The 27,922-nt window shown below is 50.2% G+C and overlaps 1 protein-coding gene across 5 annotated transcripts in view; it reads right to left on the bottom strand.

The window, feature by feature from the left end:
* The window catches only part of PTPRS (protein tyrosine phosphatase receptor type S), a 282,909-nt gene that overhangs the window by 166,470 nt on the left and 88,517 nt on the right, over nt 1-27,922 (bottom strand). For all 5 annotated transcript variants that reach the window (XM_088672957.1, XM_060275383.2, XM_035118880.3 and 2 more), the window contains one exon: nt 2,242-2,411. In XM_088672957.1, the coding sequence (XP_088529083.1) occupies nt 2,242-2,323 (82 nt within the window). In that variant the 5' untranslated portion in view covers nt 2,324-2,411. The remainder of the gene's footprint in view (nt 1-2,241; nt 2,412-27,922) is intronic.

The raw sequence follows: 27,922 nt of genomic DNA, 5'->3' as shown, positions 1-27,922 counted from the left end.
CCCTACCACTGAGCAAAAGTCTCTCCCCAACAAGCACATTAAGTTACCTTCTTCCAGGTGGGGCTGCTCCTCCATTGACAAGACTGAGCCAGCAGTAAAGCACACTGTGCAAGTTGGAGTTAATGCTTTATTAGCAAAAAGACAGGATCTGCACAGGGGTTTCAGGCCTAATGAGCACAGCGACCCATCTCTGGCAAATATTGCCCCCCCTGAAGCAGCTGCTGAGACTGAAAGTCTCCAGCTCCCCACAGCTGCCGAAGTCTCCTCCTCTGCAGGGTTCCCCTCATGCAATCGGAGACTGTGCCCGCATGGAACTAACTTCTCCCCTGCCCTCTTCATCCCTCTCCTGGTGCTGGGAGACCAGAGGGAAAGGGAGCTTGTTGCAGCAGGCCAGGGAGACACCCATGCCTCTTCACCAGCCGGACTCATCTCTGCCTCTTTGCCTCCCTCCTCTCCCGTTTCAGCTTCTGCCCCTGAGTCTGGACTGTTCTCTGCTATAGGCTCTCCCTGCTCACTAAGCCCTGTTGCCTCTTCAGCTTCTGACACCTCCTCCTCCCAGTCTTCTCCCTCCCTTCTCCCTCTGACTACTCATTGCCATTCCACCACCCCTCCCCGGGCTCTGAGCCTTCTTCCCTTGCGGGTCCCCCAGCTGGTGCCTCCCACCATTCCTCTGCATCCAATCGGTCCACGGCACCTATCTAGCTCAGTACTGTTCACTTTGACTGGCAGCAGCTCTCCAGGGTCTCAAGCACTAAAAAGGTCTTGTCTTTCTCAACTTGGGAGCAGCTGCAGAAAAGGCTCTGTCTCTTGTGTCACCACCAACCACGGCCTCTGAAGTAGATGGGACCTAGAGATGGTGCTCATCTGAAGATCTTAGCACCCATTTGTAGAGAGATTTGTCATGTTGGACTGCTCATGTTGTTCGGATGCCTATCGTCTTCCAAAGCAAGTCCTACTCTATTCCAAACTTAAAAATGGAAAGCGTAATCCTGGTGGTCAACCAAAGAGGCTTAAAGACTGTCTCAAGGCAAATCTTTAAAAATGTAGTACAGTGGTACCTCTACTTACGAATAACTCTACTTACGAATGTTTCTACTTACGAATGGATGGAGCTCCGTCCGCCATCTTGGATGCGGTTTAGATAGGATTTTTTCTACTTACGAATTTTTAGATAGGGTTGCTTCTACTTACGAATTTTTTTCTCCCAATGCATTCCTATGGGATTCGACTTACAATTTTTTTCGACTTACAAATGTGCGTTCGGAACGCATTAAATTCGTAAGTAGGGGTACCACTGTATAAACACTGACAAACTGGGAAACACTGGCTTGCGAGCACTCCAGTTGGAGAACAGCCTTTACCAAAGGTGTCGTGGGCTTTGAAGACACTCTAACTCAGGATGAAAGGGAGAAACGTACTAAGAGGAAGGCACACTTGGCAAACCCTCACCATGACCAACTCCCACCCAGAAACCAATGTCCCCACTGTGGAAGGATGTGTGGATCCAGAATTGGCCTCCACGGTCACTTACAGACTCACTGTTAAGACCAGGCACCCCCAAACGGCGGCCCTCCAGATGTTTTGGCCTAAAACTCCCATCATGATCCCTAGCTAACAGGACCAGTGGTTAGGGATGATGGGAATTGTAGTCCAAAACATCTGGAGGGCCGAAGTTAAGGCCGTATTTATGGAAGACATAGAATCATAGAATCATAGAGTTGGAAGAGACCACAAGGGCCATCCAGTCCAACCCCCTGCCAAGCAGGAAACACCATCAAAGCATTCTTGACATATCGCTGTCAAGCCTCTGCTTAAAGACCTCCAAAGAAGGAGACTCCACCACACTCCTTGGCAGCAAATTCCACTGTCGAACAGCTCTTACTGTCAGGAAGTTCTTCCTAATGTTTAGGTGGAATCTTCTTTCTTGTACAATCTTACTCAACTATGAGGGATTGCCAAAGAAGAAGAATGGCTCTATCAGCTCATCTACATGGAGTTCTTAGGTTTTGGGGACTCTTCTCCCCCACTCTCACACACCAACAGAGACCCGCTGCTTCAAATCCCTAAGAGTAAAAAAACACGCAATAACAAAGAGCACCTCGAGAGCATGCAAAGAGTTTCCCATTCATCCACACCCAGACCTGAGGATATGTTTTAAGCGAAGAATGTGCAATTACAGAAAATGAGCATACGATACTAGAATAGATTGTGGGGTTTTGGGGGTGTATGTGCTTCACTTACTTTCAGCGGTGCAGCCCACCAGCAGCAAGTAGACGAGGTTGACAAGGGGGAGCAGCAGCGTTAATCCAGAGGCAGGATTCATGCTGGTGGCGGGTGGAGGTCTCTGACCTCGGCCTGGCGGCCCCCCCAGTTTAGCAGAACTCACAGCGCCTCTGGAACGGCGTCAAGACCTGTGGAGGGATGGAAAGAGAAGCAAGTTTAGATTGTGAAGGGTTTCCAAGGGGGCCACTGTATAACAAACACTCTGATCTCCAAGAGCAGGGGCCAGCACACTTTTTCAGCAGGGGGCCGGTCCATTGTCCCTCAGACCTTGTGGGGGCCAGACTATTTTTTTGGGGGGGGAACCTGAACAAATTCCTATACCCCACAAATAACCCAGAGACGCATTTTAAACAAAAGCACACATTCTACTCATGTAAAAACACACTGATTCCCGGACCGTCCGCAGGCGGTCAATCGTGAGAAGGCGATTGGGCCAGATCCGGCCCCCGGGCCTTAGTTTGCCTACCCATGTCCAAGACCAACAGAAGATCCCCTCCGCCATGCGAAATAAGCTCACAAACAAGGCACGAAAGGTGGTAGCCTCTCCCTTCTCTTTCCCCCTGATCAGCAGCCAAGAATTCCCACAGTCTGCAGCCACCGGTCACTTCCAGGCTGGACTACTGCAATGCTCCGAGCATAGGGCTGCCCTTGGTCCCAGGCTGCTAACAAAAGTCGCAAGCGCTGCAACCTTTCGCCACAAGAGAGCTGCCTCTCTAGGGCAGCCAGGATAGCCCTGGGATATGTGGCTTCCCATGACGACCCAACATAAAAAAAAAAGATCAAGACTTGGGTGCCCTGGGAAAATCACATTTCCCAAAGCCCCTTCCAGAGACACGCGAAACGGCCGATTACATTTCCCGTCTTGCTCATGTGCAAATTTTTAAAAAAACCTCCGTACCTAATTTTGGGCTTTTCAGAACACATTAGGAGCAACCTAATGAGACGGCGAGAGAGAGAAAACAGCCTTAAGGGTTCCTATCGGGCACATTTTTGGCACTTTCCTCAGCATGCGATTTTAATAGGGCACTGGGTCAGAATGGGGAAAATATACATATATATATACTTTGGAAGATTGGAAGGCATTCAAAAAACAATTAAATTTCCGAGCGGGAAAGATGTGCAGCCACATCTTGGATTGTTGTTTACATTGCATCATCAATGCATACTTCAGTTTATGAAGAGGGGAGGTCCCTGCCCGGAGGAGCTTACAATCTGAAATCATAAGGGAGGCAGCAGAGGAAGGGAGGGCGGGAATAAAGAGGAGAAGCATAAAATTGCAGAATAGTCAATTTGGAAGGAAGCGCAAGGGCATCTAGTCCAACCCCTGTGGTGCAGGAATCTCAGCCAAATATCCCCCGGCAGATGGCCTCCTAACTTCTCTTTAAGAACTGCCATGCAGAGATTGTTTCAGGTTCTGTGGTCTTAGCAGCACTAGCTTTTCAGCTGACCCCAAGGAACCCCAACCAGGTTCTGCAGAATCTTTATTATAAAGCCCTGCGGCTAAGTTGCCAATTCAGGAGAGGAAAGCACAAGAACACAGACAATAATTTTTCTCTCTCTTGCGACTTCCCTGCCAAAAACAAATCCCAGAGTTGAATTTGGCTTAGGCATAGGCAAACTCTGGCCCTCCAGAGGTTTGGGACTACAATTCCCATCATCCCTGACCACTGGTCCTGTTAGCTAGCGATGATGGGAATTGTAGTCCCAAACCTCTGGAGGGCCGGTGTTTGCCTATGCCTGCCCTGGAGCAATTTTACAAAGTTGTCCACATCAGCTGCAGGCAAGCTGATCGACTCACACCCTGCACAGGTGAAGGGAAAGAGACCCAACACAAAATTTGCGTCACGGGCACTGGTCAATACACCCCAGTTAGTGGTTCTTCGCTGTTTCCAGCAGCTACAGCAGGTCTGGGGAAGCCCTTTTCAGCTCAAGAGCCGTGTTCCCATGTCGGTAAATTGCCAAGGGACAAGGGCCAGGGCAGTGGTGGGCGGGGCTAGAAGGCAAAAGTGGGAGGGGCCAGTCAAGGGCACATCGAAGTCAGGAAAAGAAACACTCAATGAGGATGTGATGTAGGACTGTGGCCTGGCGAGAGCCCCAGGGGCCAGGCACAGAGCCTCAAAGGGCTGCATTAGGCCCCCAGGCCCAAGGTCAGAGCGGGTTTTCCCAAACTTGGGTCTCCAGCTGCTTTTGGACTACAATTCCCATCACCCCTGCTAGCTAGGGATGATGGGAGTTGTGGTCCCAAAACAGCTGGAGACCCAAGTCTGGGGAAACCCTGGGTTAGAGTGTCAGACTAGGGGCAGGGAGGTCCGGGTTCAAATCTCTCCACTTAGCAGTGGTGCTCAGTGGGTGACCTTGGACCAGTTGCCATCTCCCTTCGCCTGGCCTACCTCACAGGGTTGGCGTGAGGAAAAGCAGGAAGAAAGAGGAAAACCATGTGCGCTTTCTTGAAGGAAAGGCAAGATGGGACTGTTAAAAAAAAAGGTGGGGGGGAGAGAAACTCAAAGGGATCCTGACATGATGGAGCAGGCAAAAAAGGTGAATGCAGAAGAACCATTTATTTCCACTTTCTCCTTTTTAAAAGAAGCTTCCCCGCTCCATTTCAAGCTAGTTCTTCTGTTTCAAGGGTAAGCTGAAAATGCATTCATATGCATTAATTGCTCCCATCCTCATTATATACATGAGCGCTTAATAATATGCAAAGGCCAAGGAATCTGTAGCATGCAAATACTTTATTTTTTAAAAAAGATTACTGCCTTCAGAACGCATTTCCTTTAAAATTTAAGCATCATACTTACGTTATTCTTACCTAAACCTGCCTCCCACCCCCTTCTCCCTTCACCCTCTTGCTTTGCGGGGTGGGGGTGGGAACCATCAAGCGCAATTTGCAGCGAGAAAAGCAAGTGTCACACTTTCCCCCCCAGAATCTCTTGCCCTTTAAACAAGCGCTCTGTTCCTTAGCTGAAAAGCATCGCTGTGTCCATAATTACCGCTCCTTCATCTCTATGCATGCGCTTCTCCGGCGCTCGGCTCCCGAAAAAGCACAAGCAGCTCAAAATGTCTCAGCTGGTTTTCTAAATATAAAACGAGGTCTCCTACATCTTTGGGAATTTTTAGAAGGTTTGTCTTCTGTTTGTTTCCTGTTCCCACCACCACCACATTTCCTGGATCCGACAACCTTCAGGGTGCTCTAGAGAACCTTGCACCAGCTCAGCATCAAGGGCCCCCAGGCCATTGTGGGAGGGTGAGCGTGTCAAAGCCGCAGCCGAAAGCCATCTACGTTTGCAGACCTGGGCCCCTTTGAAGAGGCGCAGCGTGCAAGCTCGGGACTTTAGGCCAGGCAAGCTGTGTCACCCAACGAGGCATTTTGGATGCTGTTTCCCGTTGCCAAAACCAGCAGAATTCGTGGCAAAGATCTCGACGGGCTCCAGCATCCCCCACCTCTGAATTCTTCAGCTGGATCCAAATCCATCCTACAGATTTAAAGGCATCTTTAAGCAGAGGTCTAGGAATAAGCTCAAGCAAGCAGGGTTCCTAATGAATGCAGAAATTTGGCTCAGAATAATTACCCCTCTTTCTCACAAACACGGAGCAGAGATCGCATCAAGCCTGCTTTCCCCAGACAGGGCAAAACCAGAACCTAGATCAGGCATCCCCAAACTTCGGCCCTCCAGATGTTTTGGACTACAATTCCCATCTTCCCTGACCACTGGTCCTGTTAGCTAGGGATCATGGGAGTTGTAGGCCAAAACATCTGGAGGGCTGCAGTTTGGGGATGCCTGACCTAGATGAACCGGCAAATGATAACCTAAGTCAGGGGTGGAAGGAGCAGGTGTGGCCCTTCAGGCCTCGCTACCTGGCCCTCGAAATCCTCCCGCAAGACATGCAAAACCTCCCCTGAATGCCAACCCCCCTCACTGGCCCTGCTTCCTACCCCCCCCCCACATTTTCGCCTGCCTGGAATGTGTCCTTGAATTCTGACAATGACTCTTGCTTGGGCAGGCAAAATTTGCATGTGTTGCCCCACCTCTTTTGCCTCTGGCCCCGCCCAACACTGGCATGTGGCCCTCAGAAGGGAATGTGGCTCTGGTCTTACTGATCTGACTGCCATGAAGTGGAGCAAACCATCTGGACCAGGCACCCCCAAACTGCGGCCCTCCCGTGGTGGTGGCTGTTGAGAGCTGCGCTCGCCCCGCATCGTGACCCGGCCGGCTTCCTTTCTGGCGGGTCATTGTTGAACATTGGCGGCCGCCAGGCACGTGACAATGCAAATCGCCCTTCTCGTCGCCGCATGTCGCGGCACACCAGCCAGCGTCTCGCGGCACACTAGTGTGCCGCGGAACAGCAGTTGAGAAACGCTGCTCTAACCCATGGGTATGCAAACTAAGGCCCGGGGAACCACACTGCCTTCCTAGAGTCCTTCTGCTGTGGGGCAGCTCCATAAACTAAGTAGGTAAATAAATAAATAGGGGGGAAGCCAAATGTCCCTTAGAGAAGGATATAGACTATTTTCCTTGAAGCTTGAATTTTGTTTAATTCTGGATTGTTTGACTTGATGCTTTAACCCGCTTTGAGATTTGTTTTCTTTAAAATATAAAGTGGTACAGAAATGAAATGAGGTGAATAATAAGAATAAGAATAAATCCCACTGCAAAAAAAAGGTGCCAAGACATTTCGAGTTGGTAACCATAACCTAGGTCCTAGGTTGAACTTGCCATTTGGCAATTAGCTTATATATATATATATATATCTGTGTTTCTACCACTGATAACAACTGAATTGACCCCACATAGTTCTCACTAGAGCTTGATGGAGGAAAGTAAAATTGCTCAGGGGTCAAAACATTTCATACTTGCGTACAGACACATATATTTCTACACCCTCCCATCATTATTTGCTGAGAGAGACCGGGGGGGGGGGGAGCCAATTCTGAATCCAGCTAAGTTAGGGAACTAGCTCTTCACTAGATCTCATCACTGGGAGAAGGGCTTGGATTAAAACAAAAAACAAAAACACCACAGGAAGCATTTGGGGAAGGAAGTTCCAAAGGAGGAGGAAACAGAATGAATATCGGTTCAGCGCGACACGTTTAAACAATTCAGGTGTAAGATAAAATGCATTCCTGGTTTTGGAAACTGGTGTCTGCGGGCAAAGAGTTATAAGCACCCTTTTGATCAGTTGTGATCAAAGCTAGCTATGTGCCATGGCTGAGAGAGACAGCATCAAGCAGAAACGGAATCCAAGAGTGTGTGTGTGTGTGTTATTATTTTTTTGTGTTTTATATTAAAAGGGGGAGGAAACTCACACAAAGGCTTCCATTTTAAAGTCCTGGGAGAAGGAGAGCGATTATCCGTTTCCACCTCTGCTTTGCAGCTGTCAAAAGAGGATGCAGAAGAAGGAAAACGAGGAGGGGTGGGGAGAATTCAGGATGCTAAGAATTCTCCCGTTCTCACAATATTTTGCCAACGAAACTGTCTTAGCAGGGGGAAACGGGGTGGCAGGACAGTTCTTGGTCCGGGAAAATTCAGAATTAAGGGCCAAAACATTTCCATTTCCAGTGGTCATCGCAAGAGATTGGGGATGTGTGTGAGCTGAAATGGTGAAAACGTTTCCCCATTTAGAGCACATTCCCTTTACTCTGACTGGGCTTTGTGATGGCGTAGCACAGACCGCCCTCGCTCTGATTGGGCTTCATGGTGACATCATATACAACAATCCCACTCTTACTGGGCTTCATGGTGACATTATACCTATTGCTCTTGCTCTGACTGGGCTTCATGGTGACATCGTACCTAATAATTTGATTCTGATTTGGCTTCATGAGGGCATTACACCTACTGTCCTCGCTTTGACTGGGCTTTCATGGTGACATCTTCCCTAACACCCTCACTCTGATTGGGCTTTGTGATGACATCACACCTTATAGAACCATAGAATGGTAGAGTTGGAAGGTACCCCTAAGGGTCCTCTAGTCCAACCCCCTGCAATGCAGGGATCTCAACTAAAGCACCCATGCTTTATATGCAAAACGCAGTTCACAAGCACTGAGCAAAAGGCATTTTTTACAATTATGATAGGAACTGCAGTTTGTTAAGGGTGGTGAGAGCTGTCCAAATTGCATTACCCCAGCGTTTCTCAACCGCTGTTCCGCGGCACGCTAGTGTGCCGCGAGACGTTGGCTGGTGTGCCGCGACTTGCGGCGACGAGAAGGGCGATTTGGGGAGAAGGGCAATCCCCAAAGCGAAGAAGACCTCAGGCCTGGCAGCTAGGCCTCTTCCCCACTCGCACCCCGCGCCGTCTCCTAGCAACCAGCCGTCGGCGGCGCTGATTGGCCGGCGCGGCTCCCGTCGCCATTTTCAAACGGCTTTTTTTTTTTTTTGCCGAGGCGGCCGGGCGGCCCTCCTCCCTCAGCCGCCGCCATTAACCATTCTCGTCCCGGGCTTAAGCGGAGGCGAGTCTGGTCTCGCCTGGCATGGAGAGCGGCCCTCTGGCTGAGAAGCCCCCTCTGAGGAGGAAGGGGAGGCGGCGGCAGTAGCAGCAAGCGCCGAGGCCCGCCGCCGCCGCGGGGGGGGCGCCTATGAGGCGCAGCGACCGCGGCGCGCTTCTATTCGAGACCCCCGGAGGGGCCCGGCAGGCCTCCTCCTCAACCGCCTCCTCCTGCGGGCGGTAAGTGCCCCCTCCCACCCCTGCCCTGGGTCCTTAGGGTGAGGGGCGGGTGACAAATAAATTCATGGTAATAGGAATACCGTGTTTCCCCTATTTTAAGACGTAGTCATTATATAAGCCATAGCAGGATTTTAAGCGTTCAGGAAATACAAGCCATACCCCGAAAATAAGCCATACCTCCTAGGAGCGAGACCGCTGAGGGAAGAGGAGGCGAAGGAGGCGCGCTCAGTGCTGTGGGGGCTGAGGCATGGTGCAGTGCCCCGAGCCTCTGGGAGCCGGTAAGAGCAGGAGGCGGCTTGCCAGGTCGGCATCCAGCAGTGTGCGCGGAGCACCCCGAGCCTCTGAGAGCCAGCAGAACGAGGAGGAGGCTTGCCGGGTCGTCGCCCAGCAGCGCGCGCGGAGCGCCCCGAGCCTCTGGGATTGTTGTTGCTGCTGCTGGCTGCCGGAGGCTCGGGGCGCTCCGCGCGCGCTGCTGGGCGACGACCCGGCAAGCCTCCTCCTCGTCCTGCTGGCTCTCAGAGGCTCGGGGTGCTCCGCGCGCCCGAGCCAGCAGCCTAGCTTCTCTTTTTTTCCCTGCCCGAGGCAGCCTGCCGCCCCGCTACCGGAACTGGCGGCTGCAGAGCGGAGCGCTCTGCAGCGCCAGGCGGAGCGCAGCGGCCTGGCCTCTTTTTTTTCTTTTTTGCCTGCCGCCCCGCCACCGGAACCGGCAGCTGCAAAGAGGAGCGCTCCGCAGCGCCAAGCGCTCGGAGCGCCCTGCAGCGCTGGGCGGAGCGCAGCAGCCTGGCCTCTTTTTTTTTTTTGTCTGCCGCCCGCCACCGCAACCGGCAGCTGCAAAGAGGAGCGCTCCGCAGCGCCAAGCGCTCGGAGCGCCCTGCAGCGCTGGGCGGAGCGCAGCAGCCTGGCCTCTTTTTTTTTTTTGTCTGCCGCCCGCCACCGCAACCGGCAGCTGCAGAGAGGAGCGCTCCGCGATCGCTCCTCTAGACCACCTTGCCGAGAGCCTCCAGCCTTTCAAGCGGCAATGCTCAGGCGCCCGAATGGGAAGAGAGACCCCCCCTTGCCAGATTCTGAGCGCTCCCTGCTCCCCGATGGATTGGGCAAAATCCGGCGCGCAGCGCAGGCGCGGGATGAAAGGCACGATCCAGCCTCGGCAGCCCTAGCGACGGCGAGGGGGGCGTTGCGAGCCATTTAAAGCTGTGGCCGTTGCTTCACTGCTTTTTAGCCCCCTGTCCGGCAGCTTTCTGTGTCCTTTTTGTGGTGCGTGAGGAGCGCTGCTATCGGGCTGCGCTCCGGCTGCCTTTCTACCCCCCCCAGTTGTTTAGTGGCTTTTGCGGCACATGAGGAGCACTGCCATTAGGTGAGGAGGAGCACTGCCATTGGGACGCGCTCCGGACGTTTTTTCTAAACCCCCCAGCGGTCTGGCTGGCTTCTCCTGACTTCGCAGGGTGCTGCCAGCCCAGCAGCAGCAACGCCGGCCACGGCAGGAGGAGGCAGGAACCACTAAGACACCCCCCGAAAATAAGCCATAGGCTTATTTTCTTGAGTAAAATCATTATAAGACGGTGTCTTAAAATGTGGGAAACACGGTAATAGTAATCGACGAGGGGGGGGCAGGCAGTGTGAGGTGCTGGGGGTGTTGACCCCCTCCCCAATATTATTTGCTTCAAAAGGAGGGGGGCATAAGAGCCTTCAGCCCCCTACCCGTCACAGGGATGATCTGATTGCATCGCCACCACCACAATCATTATTGATTACAGTACTATTGAACCCCAGGCCCAGTTTTCTCCCCGAAAAGGGGAGGGTGGCACAGAGTTGGTGTGCCTCGTGATTTTTTTCATGGAACAAGTGTGCCGTGGCCCAAAAAAGGTTGAGAAACACTGCATTACCCAACAGCTCTTGGCTGCCTTTATAAACAACAGTTCCCAGGATTCTTTGCGGGAAAACCATGGCTGCTTATAGTGGCACAACGCTGCTTTAGATGGGCCAGGAAATAATGCATGATTCAAAATTCTCTAAATTGAACAATGGAAATGTTTTTGGGTATAATTTTTACCTAACCCTTTCCTATGATCTTTGTACAGGATTTTAGAAAAGTTTTTTTTCCCCGATTCAGACTCGAGTGCGAAATATTGCGCTTGATGGATTAATTTTATTTTTGTTAAGGAATGGTGGGATTCCTTAACCCCTCTGTATATTTCAGAACTAGGGGGAAAAAGAGAGAGAGCAAGTCCTCTCCTACACATGATCTTAACCAAAAAGCCGAGAAGTGAGTACGCACCGGGAAATGATAGGAAGTCCAATTTTACTCTTTTCATTTATGTTAGTAAATAGGTAAGAAAATAAGAGACAGTAAAAATATAACCTAAGTTAATTTTTTCTAAATATATGGAAATTGACTTGTATACGGTTTTTGTTTATACGGTTTATGTTTTTGTTTATTCAAGAAAATGTACATTATATATGTTATATAAGATTGTCAATAAAGCGCATATATATATATATATATATATATATATATATATACACACACACACACACACACTGTATATTCCTGCGTATAAGACTACTTTTTAACCCAGGAAAATCTTCTCAAAAGGTCGGGGGTCGTCTTATACGCCAGGTCGTATTTCTTATATGCCGAGTATATCCCAAACTCTATATTTTAACTGGAAAAGTTGGGGGCTGTCTTATACGCCGGAATGTACAGTGTGTGTGTGTGTGTGTGTGTGTGTGTGTGTGTGTGTGTACACACACACACACACACACAAGTCCTTTAAATAAAAAACCCAAAATGTTAAGGGTAAATAAACTATGGGACTCAGATAAGTTGGTGATGGCCCCCAACTTATCTGGGTTTAAAAAGAGGACTGGGCAAATTCATGCAGGGGGTGCTTATTTCCAGCAATGGTCTTTCTCCACAACTGGAGGCAGCAATGTTTCTGAATGCAACCACAGGAGGAGAGAGATGTACTCTTGCGCTCAGGTCCCGACTGTGGGCCTCTTCCGTTCTTACAATAATCTGGAAAGCAACAACCCCTGTTTGGAAGCAAATGGGAAAGGGGGAAGCTCGTTCCCTTCTCTCTCTCTCTCCCCCCCCCCCAATTCCATCTCTCTAAATCCTGCCTCTTAGCTCTTTGCGGATCTGCGGACATATGCCCAGCCTTTTCTCCGAGGCATCATTTTGATGTATCCGAACCGTATTATGTTTCTGAGGGACAGCTGAGGCATGGAGGATTAATGCCTTGCGACGTGTGTCCAGCGCTCCTTCGACAGAAGCCGCTCGCTCGCCTGATATGATATCTTATGATTTCATTAAGGGTTTCGAGGGCCGGATAATCCGGCAGGCGGGGACTCTTGCTTGCCAACCTTTCCTCTGTGTCCCCCCCCCCCCAAAACAAAATGATGTGGAGCCTCTGCGTGACTTGTAAGACAAACAGTGGCCAAAGGCCCATAGGAACCTCGGGATCCAGGTAGACTGCCTCTGGATGGGGAGGTTCCATAAAAACACAAAAAGAGCCTGGCTCCTGGATCAGGCCGGTGACCCATCTAGTCCAGCATCCTGTTTTCACAGTGGCCAACCAAATGCCTGTGGGAAACCGGCAAGCAGGATCCGAGCACAAGAGCCCTCTCCCCTCCTGCGGTTTCCAGCAATTGGTATTTAGAGGCCTTCAGAGTGCTATTAGCTGCCGATAAGACTTATCCTCCATCCATGGCCTCGTGGCAGAGAGTTCTGCAGTTTAAAAATGTGCTGTGTGAAGAAACATTTCAGCATCCACACTGACTGCCTGTTTTTATATGAACCTGCCCGGACCCTGAGATCATCCTCTGAGGCCCTTCTTTGTATGCCTCCTCCACAAGAGGTCCGGAGGGCGGCAAAACGAGAACAGGGCCTTTGCTGCAGTGGCTCCCCATCTGCGAGATGCTCTCCCCAGGGAAGTTCGCCTGGCGCCTTCATTATACGCCTTAAAGCGCCAAGTGAAAACGTTCTTCAACCAGGCCTTGGGCTGATTGACATACAATGCCCTTTTAAAAAGTTGTGGAAGTGGGGGGTGGGGTGGGGTGGAGGTGGGATTATTGCTTTGTTTCTGTTCTTATTTTTATTATGCGTTTTGTGTTTTTATATTGAAATTCTGTGGTGAGCTGCCCTGAGATTCAAGAAGGATACAGACAAGCTGGAACGTGTCCAGAGGAGGGCAACCAAAATGGTCAAAGGCCTGGAAACGATGCCTTATGAGGAACGGCTTAGGGAGCTGGGTATGTTTAGCCTGGAGAAGAGAAGGTTAAGGGGTGATATGATAGCCATGTTCAAATATATAAAAGGATGTCATGTAGAGGAGGGAGAAAGGTTGTTTTCTGCTGCTCCAGAGAAGCGGACACGGAGCAATGGATTCAAACTACAGTACAAGAAAGAAGATTCCACCTAAACATTAGGAAGAACTTCCTGACAGTAAGAGCTGTTTGGCAGTGGAATTTGCTACCAAGGAGCGTGGTGGAGTCTCCTTCTTTGGAGGTCTTTAAGCAGAGGCTTGACAGGCATATGTCAGGAATGCTTTGATGGTGTTTCCTGCTTGGCAGGGGGTTGGACTGGATGGCCCTTGTGGTCTCTTCCAATGATTCTATGATTCTATGAGATCTATGGTAGGGTGGTAATTTAACTAAATAATAATAATAATAATAATGGAAAAGACCCTGATGTTGGGGAAGATGGAGGGCACAAGGAGAATAATAATAATAATGGCTCTTGCTGCATTCGTGCGAAGATACCAGCCGTAAACAGGTGACCCAGACAATGTCTTCAATAAGCACTGAATTAAGAGTGCCTCAATAGTTTTTCCTCACTGCCCTCCTGTATGATGACATTACCAAGAAACAATTAAGATCCGTCTGCTTCTCTCTCTCTCTCCTTCACATTTCAGCAGAACCGGATCCAAAGGCGACTGCCCAATAGGGGTAGGAAATGGTTGCTCATCAGACTTCATTACGGGGAAAGCTTGCTGGATCCCACAAGAGGACACAGACGACCTCTCAGCAGCCCATCTCTCACCCAGGGAAGGGGACTTTTGGTTTAACAGCCTGCCGTCCTTCCAAGGTGGCAACGAGCCAGTTGGGAAGGAGGCCAAGCCGCCGAGGTCTCTCCCCGGGTCTCGCACGCAAGCCGCCATCTTGTCAACAGAAGCTGCTGTTCCTTCCCGTTGCCCGTTGTGTTTCTCTCACAACATCAGCGCACAATGATGCCTTGCATTTCAGTGAAGGAGCAACTGAGCCACACCGCCAGCTCACACAACTTGCAAGGCCTGAGGGCAGGGGACAGGGAGGCCACAAAATTCTGGACCAGCCACAGGCCTTAAAACCTACCCATCATGTGGCTTGCTGGTTTAATGGTTGATGAGGGCAATGGACAAGGCAGTCCAGCATCCTGTTCTCACAGTAGCCAACACTGCGAAATCAGTAAGCAGGATCCGAGCACAAGAGGCCTCTCGCCTCCTGGGGTCCTGGTGTTCAGAAGCCTCGCTGCCTCCGATTGCAGAGGCAGAACGCAGCCATTTCGGCTATTACCGTAGTACGGTAGCCACGGATAACAGAAGTCTAGTGTCCAGATCAAGGGAAGGAATAAAGGTAAAGGTAAAGGGGACCCCTGACCATTAGGTCCAGTTGCGACCGACTCTGGGGTTGCGCGCTCATCTCACATTATTGGCCGAGGGAGCTGGCGTATAGCTTCCAGGTCATGTGGCTAGCATGACAAAGCCGCTTCTGGCGAACCAGAGCAGCACACGGAAACGCCGTTCACCTTCCCGCTGTAGCGGTACCTATTTATCTACTTGCACTTTGACGTGATTTTGAACTGCTAGGTTGGCAGGAGCTGGGAATGAGCAACGGGAGCTCGCCCCATTGCTGGGATTCGAACCGCCGACCTTCTGATCGGCAAGCCCTAAGCTCTGTGGTTTAACCCACAGCGCCACTCGCGTCCCTAGGGAAGGAATAGTCCTGCTCTATTCTGCCTTGGTCAGACCACACCTGGAATACAGTGTGCAGTTCTGGGCAGCACAATTTAAGAAGGATATTCATAAAATTGGAAGGGACCCTGAGGATTATCTAGTCCATATGGGCAGTTGTTCCATACGGGGATCAAACCAAGCCTTGTTAGGAACACTTGAAGGAGCTGGGTATGTTTAGCCTGGAAAAGAGGAGACTAAGAGGAGATATGAGAGCCATCTTCAAATATATTATGGCCTGCCACATGAAAGGTGGAGCAAGCTTGCTTTCTGCTGCTCTGGAGGGGAGGACTTGAACCAAGGAGATTCCGACTAAACATACGGAAAAAACTTTCTGACAGTAAGAGCAGTTCGACAGTGGGAAGTACTCCCTTGGAAGATGGTGGACTCTGCTTCCTTGGAGGTTTATAAGCAGAGGTTGGATGGACATCTGTCATGGATGCTTTAGTTGAGATTCCTGTATAGCAGGAGCCTCCCAACTCTGCAATTCTATGGTTCTATGATGCTATAACCTTGTAGCATCATCCCTCATGAATATGCCTTATCCTCTTTTAAAGCCATTAAAGTTGATGGCCCTCTTTGGCGCCAGCAGGAGCGAGTTCCACAGCAGCTACATGAAAGGAACAGGGCAACTCTTGGCACCCTTAACCAACCACAGCAAGTCATGGCCGCTCAATGTGGCACCCTGGCGCCTTAAATGAATGGTGTGAACGTGGCCATAAATTGCCCACTGATACATTGCCAAAGAAGCTGTGAGGAATGCAGAGGGACAAGCAATATTTTCAGGAGTCGGCCCTGGTGTTTTGGGGGCAGAGGCAGGACTATGTGACATGCGGGTGGCGCCGCGGTCTAAACCACTGAGCCTCTTGCGTGTGTCGATCAGAAGGTCGGCGGTTCAAATCCCCGCAACAGGGTGAGCTCCCGTTGCTCTGCCCCAGCTCCTGCCAACCTAGCAGTTTGAAAGCACACCAGTGCAAGTAGATAAATCGGTACCGCTCCGGCGGGAAGGTAAACGGCGTTTCCGTGCACTGCTCTGGTTTCGGTGTTCCGTTGCGCCAGAAGCGGCTTAGTCATGCTGACCACATGACCCGGAAAAACTGTCTGCGGACAAACGCCAGGTTCCCTCAGCCTGAAAGCGAGACGAGCGTCGCAACCCCCTAGTCGCCTTTGACTGGACTTAACCGTCCAGGGGTCCTTTACCTTTTTCACCTTTTTTATATGGCATGTAAGAAATGGTCATTCATTGCAAGGTGGGAACCCCGAACTGCTCTCCCCACAAGCCTGGCCTCTCTTTGTGTTACACCTGTTGTTCTCCTAATGAAGACCTCCAATTCCTTTAAAATGTTAATTACCAGTGATGGCAGCAGAAGGCGAGATTCAACCTGTTCCCAGCACGCTTTGTTGATCTCAGAGACTTAATTTAGCCGGTGTGTGTGGATGGAGAGGAGGAGATCACCGAAAGACCCATTTCTCATCATTAGCAGCCCAAGACAAGAGGTTCTGCCTCAGCTGAACCTGCGTAAAGTGGAATGCAAGTGTCTGCTTGACTCATCATAGAATCATAGAGTTGGAAGAGACCACAAGGGCCATCCAGTCCAACCCCCTGCCAAGCAGGAAACACCATCAAAGCATTCTCGACATATGCCTGTCAAGCCTCTGCTTAAAGACCTCCAAAGAAGGAGACTCCACCACACTCCTTGGTAGCAAATTCCACTGCCGAACAGCTCTTACTGTCAGGAAGTTCTTCCTAATGTTTAGGTGGAATCTTCTTTCTTGTAGTTTGAATCCATTGCTCCGTGTCCGCTTCTCTGGAACCCACAAATGCATCCTTTTAGGAAAGGTGTTCATATTTAAAGACAGAGAACCTCAGAGCTAGGGCCCAAATGTGGCCCTCAGGAGTGTCTCTACCTGGCCCTCCGGACTCTCCCTAAGCCACACCCACCTCCAGGCCACGCCCATTTAGGTTTTGCAACCAGAGTGTCCTGGCACAGATGCCACACTGCTTCAGAGGCAGTGCCACGCAAAGCAGATGGCGGAGGCCGAAGCCAGCAGGAAAATTCCAAACAAGCCCCCGGCCTCGTGCCAAGCAACACAGAAAACCCAACCTGGATTGCTAAACTCCCTGCTGTAAGATCGTAAGGGGCAGAACCCTGTTCGCACAGCAGTTTGGCACTTCTAAGGTTAAAATGCCCCCAAACTGCTGCGATCCTTCCTCAAAGGGGTTATGCGGCTCCAACCCTTTGATCGTTGTTTTTTTATCTTCTTTTGGTTGAGCGTGCCAGATTTGAAGGTCTGGTTTGTGATTCTCTCTCCCAATATCTTTGCAAGGGGAGAAAACGTCATCGTGCTAGAGGTTGAAGGAGCTTGGAGGGGGTGGCGGACAGCCGGGGTTGTTACTTAAAAATGTGTGTTTATAATACGCACCGCTCCTCCTCCGGAGTTGGAAGAGCGAGCCTTGGATCTTTTCAAAGGGATAAAACAGGGAGAAGCAGCTCTGCTTGTCTGCAGCCCTCTGTTCCCGCCGGAAGGAAAAGCAGGAGGACACAATGGCAGTAGCAGGGAAGGGAAAATTTAAAAAGAGGCTGAGGTGAGGGGGGGGGGAAGAGCACAAACACCCACCCCCAAAAAAGGCCTGCAAGAGAAAACAGCAACAAGCCAGAGTTCTGAATAAATGTTGGTTTTGACAGAAGTCGGGATGAATGCAAAAGAAAAGACATGACGTGGGTTTGGAGCTGGGGAAGTTCCGTAGCCCAGTGGAGATGCCAGGGATCGATCCTGTGACTTTATTCATCAGGGGTTTGAAAACGTTTTGGCCCAGTGGGCCAGATATTTACCCACCCACCTGCCCCGTGGGCCAATGATGCCGGCCGGCTGGCTGGTTTGTGGGAAATGGGCTCATCAACCAAATTGGCCAGTCTGAAGGTTTTATAGGCAAGGCAGATGGCGCTACTAACTTCCCCTAAAGTTAAAGATTCTAGTCCTCATGGTGCTGAGTAAATTGCTGGGTGGAAGAATAAACAGTTTTTAAAAAAATATTATTTTTTATACTGCTCTTCATCTGCAGATCTCAGGGTGGTTCACAACTGAAAAATACTAAGCTCCTGCTTAGGAAGGTGCCTTGTGCAGAGTCAGAACATTGCTCAGTGCTTTCTGCGATTTCAGGCTGGCGACATTCCCATATTCTCCAACGCTTATGAGAGCAGAATCATAGAACTGTAGAGTTGGAAGGTACCCTGATGGTCATCTAGTCCAACCCCCTGCAATGCAGGAATTTCAGCACGTGGGGCTCCCCTCCAATTTGAAACAGGACCGGACCCTGCTTAGCTTTGCAAATGTGCTCAGTTTCATTGCTGCACCACCAGGAGATGGGGCAGAAATGTGAGTTATGAATAAATAACTAGACGGGCACATTCAGAGGCAAACAAAAACGTCACAAGTCTAGTCCTCTTTAAGGCCTCACATGACTGAATGCTCTCCCATAAAACGCAAGGAAGCTGGAGGCCTCCTAGTGGTGCAGCAGTAAAACTGCTGGCACTTTTACAAAGCTAAACAAGGCATGCTATGGTTTCAAATTGGAACTGCGTGTTGAAATTCCTGCATCGTGGACGCAGGTGGCACTGTGGGTTAAACCACAGAGCCTGGGGCTTGCCGATCAGAAGGTTGGCGGTTCGAATCCCAGCAACGGGGTGAGCTCCCGTTGCTCAGTCCCAGCTCCTGCCAACCTAGCAGTTCGAAAGCACGTCAAAGTGCAAGTAGATAAATAGGTACCAGTACAGCGGGAAGGTAAACGGCGTTTTCATGTGCTGCTCTGGTTTGCCAGAAGTGGTTTAGTCATGCTGGCCACATGACCCGGAAGCTGTACGCCGGCTCCCTCAGCCAGTAAAGCGAGATGAGAGCCGCAACCCCAGAGTTGTCCACGACTGGACCTGATGATCAGGGGTCCCTTTACCTTTACTAGTGAGTTGGACCCCCCATTGTAGAGGGTTGGTCCCTTCCTCCCAACACGATGATTCTATGATTCTAAAATCCCTTCACATGGGGTGTGGCAGGGAGAATGTGTTGTTGTCAGCGATAAGGGAATTCAACCTGTCATGTTATATTGGAGTCTGAAGAGTTTGAAGGGATTAAGGATGCCACTTCATCAGCAACTAGTTCAAAGGGAGAGGTGATGCTTTTGAGGAGGGCTAACAGGGGGGGAGTTATTTTTTTTGGGGGGGGGGGTACACCCACATTTCCAAGAGGCGAGAGCATCCCAACATCTTGCCATGATCTCTGGCAGACTGTGAGTGGGAGCCCCTGCCCCCGGGATTTCGCGAGCGCCGCTATTTTTGACACGTTTAGCACCTCACTGCCTACCTGGGAACAGTTAGCAAGAAGGAACGGCAGCACAGAAAAAAAGTTTGCATTCCAAGTTTAGCATTGCCAAATTGCTATGACAGCAGCACCTTGCATCTTGCATGCTTTACGTGCAGAGACCCGGATCATGGTACTCATAAACAGACACAAACACACAACCCCACAAGTACAAAAATACTGACGCAACAAAAAATGGACACCTCACTTTCTCCCCCAAGGTCCTTGCATCCGACTAAGACCACACCGAAAGATTTAAAACAGTGTTTGAAGTTCCCCAGGGGCCAGGCGCGTTTTGTGAAAGGCGAGGGTCCTCTTGCGACCCCATGGAGATCTCTGGATCCCCAGGCTGGCGACAGACACCTCCACCTGGCTGGACCCTCCAGCTTTCTTAAGCAGGGAAGCAGAAAAGCTTATCTACTGCATTGGTCTCCCACCTATTTCTTGAAGGTGTACATGGTTCGCCCCCTCCTCACTTAATCCCTACAATGATCCTGTTGGGAAGACCCTGTTAGGCTGCAACTAACTCCAAGGTCACGCAGTGAGCTTCATGGCGGAGTGGGGATTCGAACCCTGGTCTCCCAGGTCCTAGTCCGGCACTCTTACTGCTATACTACCCTGCCTTCCTAAAGTGCTTCTGCTATGGGGCAGCTCTATAAACTAAGTAGGTCAATAAAGATAGGGGAAACAAAATGTCATTTAGAGAAGGATCTGGAATATTTCACTGGAAGCTTGAATTTGTTTTATTTTGGGTGTTTCAACGTATTGTCAACTGCTTTAGGATTTATTTTTATTTTAAATATAAAGTGGTGTAGAAAAATGAAATGAAGAATGAAGAATAACACTGAATTCCACCACAAAAAGGGTACCTAGACCTTCTGTTGGGGACCCAGGTGGCGCTGTGGGTTAAACCACTGAGCCTAGGGCTTGCTGATCAGAAGGTCGGCGGTTCGAATCCCTGTGACGGGGTGAGCTCCCGTTGTTTGGTCCCAGCTCCTGCCAACCTAGCAGTTCAAAAGCACGTCAAAATGCAAGTAGATAAATAGGAACCGCTACAGCGGGAAGGTAAACGGCGTTTCCATGTGCTGCTCTGGTTTGCCAGAAGCGGCTTTGTCATGCTGGCCACATGACCTGGAAGCTGTATGCCAGCTCCCTCGGCCAATAATGCGAGATGAGCGCGCAACCCCAGAGTCGGTCACAACTGGACCTAATGGTCAGGGGTCCCTTTACCGTTTACCTAGACCTTCTGTTGGGGTGACCCAGGACTGAGGCGTCATTTGGCAATTAGCTTATATATCTGAGTTTCAAAGCACTTTGAACCAATAATCCTGAGAAGTGTAGTTTGCCAAGGGTGCTGGGAGCTGCTAGGAGACACCCCCCCCCACAGCTACAATTCCCAGAGGGGTATAATAACCAATCCCTCTTCAAAGGCAACTCAGGAGCGGAATCAGATAATTAATTGGAGAGATTTCTCCATGCCATGCACCCCCTCTTAGTTGCCTTTTCTCTAAACTAAAAAGTCCCCAACTACAGTATGTGACTTTCCCTCGTAGGGGAGATTTGTATAACGGCATTACGATTTGGCAGTTCAATTTCCAATCCCTTTCCTAACTAACCCTAGGTCAAACAATCACGCTTAGGTCATACAATCACAGAACCGTAGCATCAGGAGGGACTCCCAAAGGTCATCGAGTCCAACCCCCTACAATGCAGGAATCTCAACTAAAGCATCCCTTACAGATGGCCATCCAGCCTCTGCTTAAAAACCTCCAAGGAAGGACAGTCTGCCACCTTCCAAGGGAGTCCTCTCCACTGGCAAACAGCTCTTCCCAATGTTCAGTCGGAATCTCCTTTCTTGTAATTTGAGGCCATTGGTTTGGGTCCTTTGATGGCTTTAAAAGGGGATCGGGCACATACTCACGAGGGACAAGGTTATAGCATCATAAGGTAAAGGTAAGGTAAAGGTAAAGGGACCCCTGACTGTTAGGTCCAGTCGCGGACGACTCTGGGGTTGCAGCGCTCATCTTGCTTTACTGGCCGAGGGAGCCGGCGTACAGCTTCCGGGCCATGTGGCCAGCATGACAAAGCCGCTTCGGGCGAACCAGAGCAGCGCACGGAAACACCGTTTACCTTCCCGCCAGAGTGGTCCCTATTTATCTACTTGCACTTTGATGTGCTTTTGAACTGCTAGGTGGGCAGGAGCTGGGGCCGAACAATGGGAGCTCACCCCGTCACAGAGATTCAAACCGCGGACCTTCCGATCGGCAAGCCCTAGGCTCAGTGGTTTAGACCACAGCGCCACCTGCGCCACCCTATAGCATCATAGAATTGCAGAGCTGGAAGGGGAATCCTAGACTTCTATAGTCTAACCTCCTGCAATGACAAATCATTCAAGATAGATCCAACCTCTGCTTAAAAACCTCCAAGGAAGGAGAGCCCACCACCTCCTGGGAGAGTCCGTTCCACTGTCAAACAGCTCTTCCTGTCGGAAAGTTCTTCCGGATGGCGAGTGGACGGCTCTCGGGTGCGACCCAAGACACATCTTGGAGGATAAAACCATAGAGAGTGAAAGCAAAGAAGTCCGGAGGGTCGTTGGCCACAGAGAACACCGAAAGACGCAAAGCACGGATAACGGAATGAAGCGATTCAAAGGCCAAATAAAGCTAAGCGAGTAAGGAAACCTTGTCATTTTTGCAAGGAGCAGGGGAAGCGAGTGTGCGAGTGTGTGTGTATGCGCAAAAACCAACAGAGCACCTCAAGCGGCAAATCTTTCTTTTACTCGCTAGCCCATAAAGAAATAATCTCTTGCCGAAGGCGGCGAAATGGCTGGAACGAGACGGCAGGGTAGAGTTTGCAGTGGCTGAGCTGAACAATGGAGGGCTGGGGGGTGGGTAGCATTTGGGGATGAATTCATCACTACAAATATAGGGTGAGGCATGGAGAGAACCTGCGGGCCCCACCTGAACAAGACGCAGATGGAAGATCCACCGTCGTCCCGCGGAATGGAGGAATGACAGCGACTCCTACCTCCTGTGCCAGACCCCACAATCGGAAAATACAAAGGTGTATCTCCAAAGAGGTTTCAAAAAGATGTGGGGAGCTGTTGGCCCTGAAAACACTGCTGTACTACAACTCCCATGACCCCTGGCCGTTGCAGAGGGTTGGACTAGATTCCTCCTGGGACTTCCAACTCTACAATTCTATGATTCCACCACCGCAATCATCAAGGGAAGCTGACGTCTCGGATCGCAGTGTTCCCATGCAGCCCCATCTCTCCCCCCCCCCAAAAAAAAATCCCTCTCGCCTTTTTTATTATTATTATTTTCAGTGAGTGAATTAGCAGGTGAGCACCCAAGCTGAACATCCCCTTATCTGGGCACAGGACTCGCTGCCGAGGATTTGCATAATTTTAATCTTTCCCACCAATGAGCGTGGAAAAAGAAAAAAAAGAAAAACTTTCCCCCTTTTTCAATCTTCTTTTTGTGCTCAACAAAACAGGCCCAGAGGCTTTCACACCTTGTATTTATGCGGTGTGGGAAAAGGAGGGGCAAAGAGAATTGGGGGGGTGGAAGTGTGCCGCAGAGCCTGAAACTGAGACATTAACCTCAAGCTCAGTACTTCTGCATGCAACGCAGGTGTTCCACCACTGATTTATGGACCTTCCCGGTTCGATCTTTGACGTGGGGTTTTCTGGAGAGAAAAAATTGAATAAGGGATTTTCAAAGGGGTGAATAAAATTCTGGATTTTCCTTTGAAAATTAGGGTGATTTTGCAATTTTCCTGCACAGAATAGGGTACTCCGTGAGGGCAATATGCACAGAGTAATTTTCTGAAGCCCTAGAGAGTGATCTAATTCAGCATGTTTGCTTCGCTCGCATTTAATAAACAAAGCCAGAAAGTTAGAAACTGTCAGGCCTTGCCTAATACGGTTTCCCTTTATTGCTATGAATGAAATTGCTATTATATTTAATTATAATTTTTAATTATTTTATTTCAATGGATTGTATACTGCTTAATCACAGTCGTATGACTGTACTGGGGGAAAGGAGATCAATCGATCAAAGACACCAAAATCAGATTGTTCTGTATGCTTCCACCTGGCTTTGCAAAACCACCACCACCAGCCCGACTGTGCGGTGAAGCTCCAGCTGGCTGCCATCAGGTCTAGGGAGGTCAGCCTAACCATCTGCCGACTCCCTAGATCTGTCAGGTCTTCCTTGACATCAGCACACCCAGGCTACCCCCCACATGGTGGTCTGAACCTCAGCAGAGGGAGAAAGATTGTTTTCTGCTGCTCCAGAGAAGCGGACATGGAGCAATGGATTCAAACTACAAGAAAGAAGATTCCACCTAAACATTAGGAAGAACTTCCTGACAGTAAGAGCTGTTCGGCAGTGGAATTTGCTGCCAAGGAGTGTGGTGGAGTCTCCTTCTTTGGAGGTCTTTAAGCAGAGGCTTGACGGCCATATGTCAAGAATGCTTTGATGGTGTTTCCTGCTTGGCAGGGGGTTGGGCTGGATGGCCCTTGTGGTCTCTTCCAACTCCATGATTCTATGATTCTATGAATCATAATTCAGAGAGATGCTGGCTTACAAATGCTTCCATGTTGGGCATGTTGTGTGATGTCTTCTTTCTGGCCAGAAATTATTGTTCTCATCAACATTTGCTTTGCGGGGGAGGGAAACCCAACTATTTGTGGGTGTTCACACACTCTTAAATTATGTTTCACTTCACGGGACAACAGAATTGGAACCTGCAGAACATTAAGGTTGCAAAGAGGCTTGTACTTTAAAGGTTGCAAGCGTGAACTCCCACCATTTATGACTTGGCGATGTGAAGATCTCTCACGGTCCTTCCCACATTTAACTACATATTTTCAGGAAGCGGTTTGCCTGCTTGTCCGCTCTGTGTACGCACACCTCTTAGGAGATCATAAACAAGTTTTGCACTATGGGTCGCGAGATCGTGGAGCAGGCTTTTTGTTTGTTTGGATACAATCAGGCGCCATTTTGAACCAAGATGACAGGCTGAACCTTTCAAAACCATGCTGATTTTTATCCACGTTTTGCACGAGATCGAGGGGCAGGTTTTCGTCTATGTTTGGATGCAACCAGACATCGCTTTGAACCAAGATGGCGTAACGAACATTTCAAAACTGTACGGGTTTTATGCAACGATTGGAAAACTACACCGCCGTTCGGCTTTCTCAGACCTCCCGAGTGATACCAGCGGATTCGAGGCTGCAATTACCAATCTCATTTGTGTGCCTATTTGGAAACACGGTCCACCTAGATGAATTTGTGCGCTGACGTCAGGATCAATGGGATAGTTTTATTGCTAACGCCAGTAGACGGTGTATCTTTCTCTCCCTCTTTCTCTATTAGAACGAGGAGCTAACAGCCTTTCGAGCCCAGACTTCGCCCCCGAAGCTCACACAGTGCCAACAAGGGGCAGGCCAGGGATGGCCCTGAGATGAGGAGAAGAGGAATCTGGCAAGGGGCGGGAGAAGCATTTCGGTCCCAGCATGGAAGGGCAAGGGAAACTGCCAAACAAGAGTGGTGCTTATTTTGAGCTTGCCTTGCTCCAGATCTCTCCCCTCCAGCCCTTCCCAGATTCCTCGCAGGCTGTTCAAACCATCTTCCCTCCACTCCCTGCCCCCATTACCGGCTAATCTACACCCCGAGGTACAATTACCTTTCCATACGTTCCCTATTTACGCTCCAGAAACCATATAATTTTCCTAGCCCAGAAACTTAATTAAAAAGAGAAGAGAGTCTGTGCTTCCTGGAACAGAAAAGCCTGCCATTCTCCCTCTCTCTCTCTCTCTCTTTCTCTCCCCACTCCACAAAAACCACCTCGGCCTTGCAATCTCCTTCTCCATCTTTGCTAAAAATATACCCTCGGCTGGCAGAACAGACGGGGCCAAGCATCCTCCTGCCAAGACAGGGAGACAAGAGAGCAGGGAAGACAGGGGGCGTCAATTGAGGGAGCCGGCCTCCAGAAAAGGGCTCAGAAACAGGGTCCCATTACGGGGAGCGTACTGGGCAATCTCTGAAGGGCGTGGGGCCAGGAGAAGAGGGGCCAGGGGTTCCACAAAGAGTAGGCAGGACCAAATGGGAAACTGAGTGGCACAGATCCCCCCCCCTTTTTTTTGCCCAAGTGTAGTACCTTACATTTCTCCCTGTTAAAATTCATCTTGTTTGCTTTTGCCCCGTTGTCTAATCTGTTAAGGTCATTTTGAAGTGTGATCCTGTCCTCTGGGGTATTAGCCACCGCTCCCAATTTGGTGTCGTCTGCAAACTTGCTCAGGATACCCTCAAGCCCATCATCCAAGTCATTGATAAAGATGTTGAATAAGACTGGGCCCAAGACCGAACCCTGTGGCACCCCACTAGTCACTACTCTCCAGGATGAGGAGGAGCCATTGATGAGCACCCTTTGGGTTCGGTCAGTAAGCCAGTTACAAATCCACTGAATGGTAGCATTGTCTAGCCCATATTTTACCAGCTTCTTTACAAGAATATACCTTGTCAAAGGCCTTGCTGAAATCAAGATAGGCTACACCCACAGCGTTCCCTTCATCTACCAGGCTTGTAATTCTGTCGAAAAATGAGATCAGATTAGTCTGACATGACCTATTTTTCAGAAACCCATTGCTCGAGGGCTTCCCAGGAGAGGCGCCATGGGAACAGGAGGGTGCAGACCAAACGGACTGAGCTAAGGGTGGCCATCTAAGAGAAGGAAAACTCTGGTTGTAAAACCTCAGCTGCCTTGCGGCCAGGATATCCTCGAGAGAAAAGGCTCAGGTGTAGCCTCTCCACAAAAAAGGAAGCGGAGTCCCTAAGGCGGTTGGATGGTGCCTTGTACGCCTCCTTCCGGCAACTCCTGCAGCCAAGCTGGTGCCAAATGTCTTGCTCTGCTTTCCTTCGGACCCCCTCAGTGAGGCCGAGAGAGGGGTCATGTCTGGACATCCCAGGACCTCCATACACATAGCCTGGGCTTGAGCCCCCAGAGTGGTCACTTCTGTGCTGTTAATGTACCAGTTTGACCTCACCTCCAGAGTCACACTCTCGAGACAGACGGATGCCAGCAACCTGCATGCCATCCACTGTAGGGTGGGGCACACATGCCCCAAACCTCCCTTGCTCTCTTCCTTGTATGTTTAGCCTGGAGAAGAGAAGGTTAAGGGGTGATATGATACCCATGTTCAAATATATAAAAGGATGTCATATAGAAGAGGGTGAAAGGTTGTTTTCTGCTGCTCCAGAGAAGCGGACACGGAGCAATGGATTCAAGCTACAAGAAAGAAGATTCCACCTAAACATTAGGAAGAACTTCCTGACAGTAAGAGCTGTTCGACAGTGGAATTTGCTGCCAAGAAGTGTGGTGGAGTCTCCTTCTTTGGAGGTCTTTAAGCAGAGGCTTGACAGGCATATGTCAGGAATGCTTTGATGGTGTTTCCTGCTTGGCAGGGGGTTGGACTGGATGGCCCTTGTGGTCTCTTCCAACTCCATGATTCTAAGAGACTCTTCATCTCAGGGCTGCGGGTTCGAGCCCCACGTTGGGTAAGAAGACTCCTGCATTGGTTGGTTAGAGTGTGGTGCTGATAATGCCAAGGTCACAGGTTCAATCCCCATATTCCTGCATTGCAAAGGGTTGGAAGTTGTGGACCCTTGCGGTCCCTTTCCCGCTCTACGATTCTAGGACCCGAGCGCAGCGGCAAAACTCTCCCTTTCTGCCACGACCAGCAACTGCAATCCAGGAGCGCCGCTGCGCGTCCGAGCCCTAACACAGCCGTCGCAACGATTAACACATGCGGACCGAGGCATCCGAACCTTTCCGTGGCGAGCTTTGGAAAAACCCTTTGCTGCATGGAGAGGCCGTAAAACCCCATCTTTATAAATATACAGAAGATATAGATATAGGAGGGGGATGTTTTCTCAACTGGACGTGTGAACGTGAAATTAAAACCAACAGAGCAATCGGTGTGGAGGAAGAACATAAAGTGCGTCAGCTGAGGCTTTTTTGGGGGGGGCAGCATGTACACAGGGAAGGTTGTGCTGTGTACTGCAGCCGTACACATGCAAGCACATTACGATGCCTGACTCCCATCCCACTTCTCTGCTGAGGCTGTTTATCGCTGCCCCCCCCCATCCTCTGTTGCCACACTGCTCTATCTGCAGACGCATGATTTTCCTCCGGACCCAGCAGCTGTGCTGGGCTCTTTCCAGGCAATCCTCTAAGCTTGGTGCTGGTTGGCGAGAGGCCCTGCCTGCTTCACTTGCTGCTGTTGCTCCTTTCCAGGACAGAGAGAGAGAGAGAGAGAGAGAGAGAGAGAGAGAGAGAGAGAGAGAGAGAGAGGCCCAAGCTGTTCCCCAAAAGCTTTTCCGTGCAGCCTGCAGGCTGGGTCGACAAATTAAAACCCCTGACTGCTCCCATCTGGAGACTTTGCACACGTGTTTGTGTGTCTACAAGAGAGAGATTGTGTGGAATAAAATGGGGCACGGGGAACAAAGCTGTGCTTCCCTCCCCCCTCCTTCGTAGGCAGATGCTCATAAACTCTCCCCAACTGTCCGTGTTTTTACTAAGGATGTGTCTCTTTTTGGGAAAACGACTACTTTTGGACGTTT

Source organism: Zootoca vivipara, chromosome 6, assembly GCF_965207765.1.
Source record: "Zootoca vivipara chromosome 6, rZooViv2.hap1.1, whole genome shotgun sequence".
In the NCBI taxonomy this organism is placed as follows: Eukaryota; Metazoa; Chordata; class Lepidosauria; order Squamata; family Lacertidae; genus Zootoca; species Zootoca vivipara.
The sequence above is the reverse complement of the archived record's forward strand: the minus strand, read 5'-3'. Positions and strand labels throughout refer to the sequence as shown.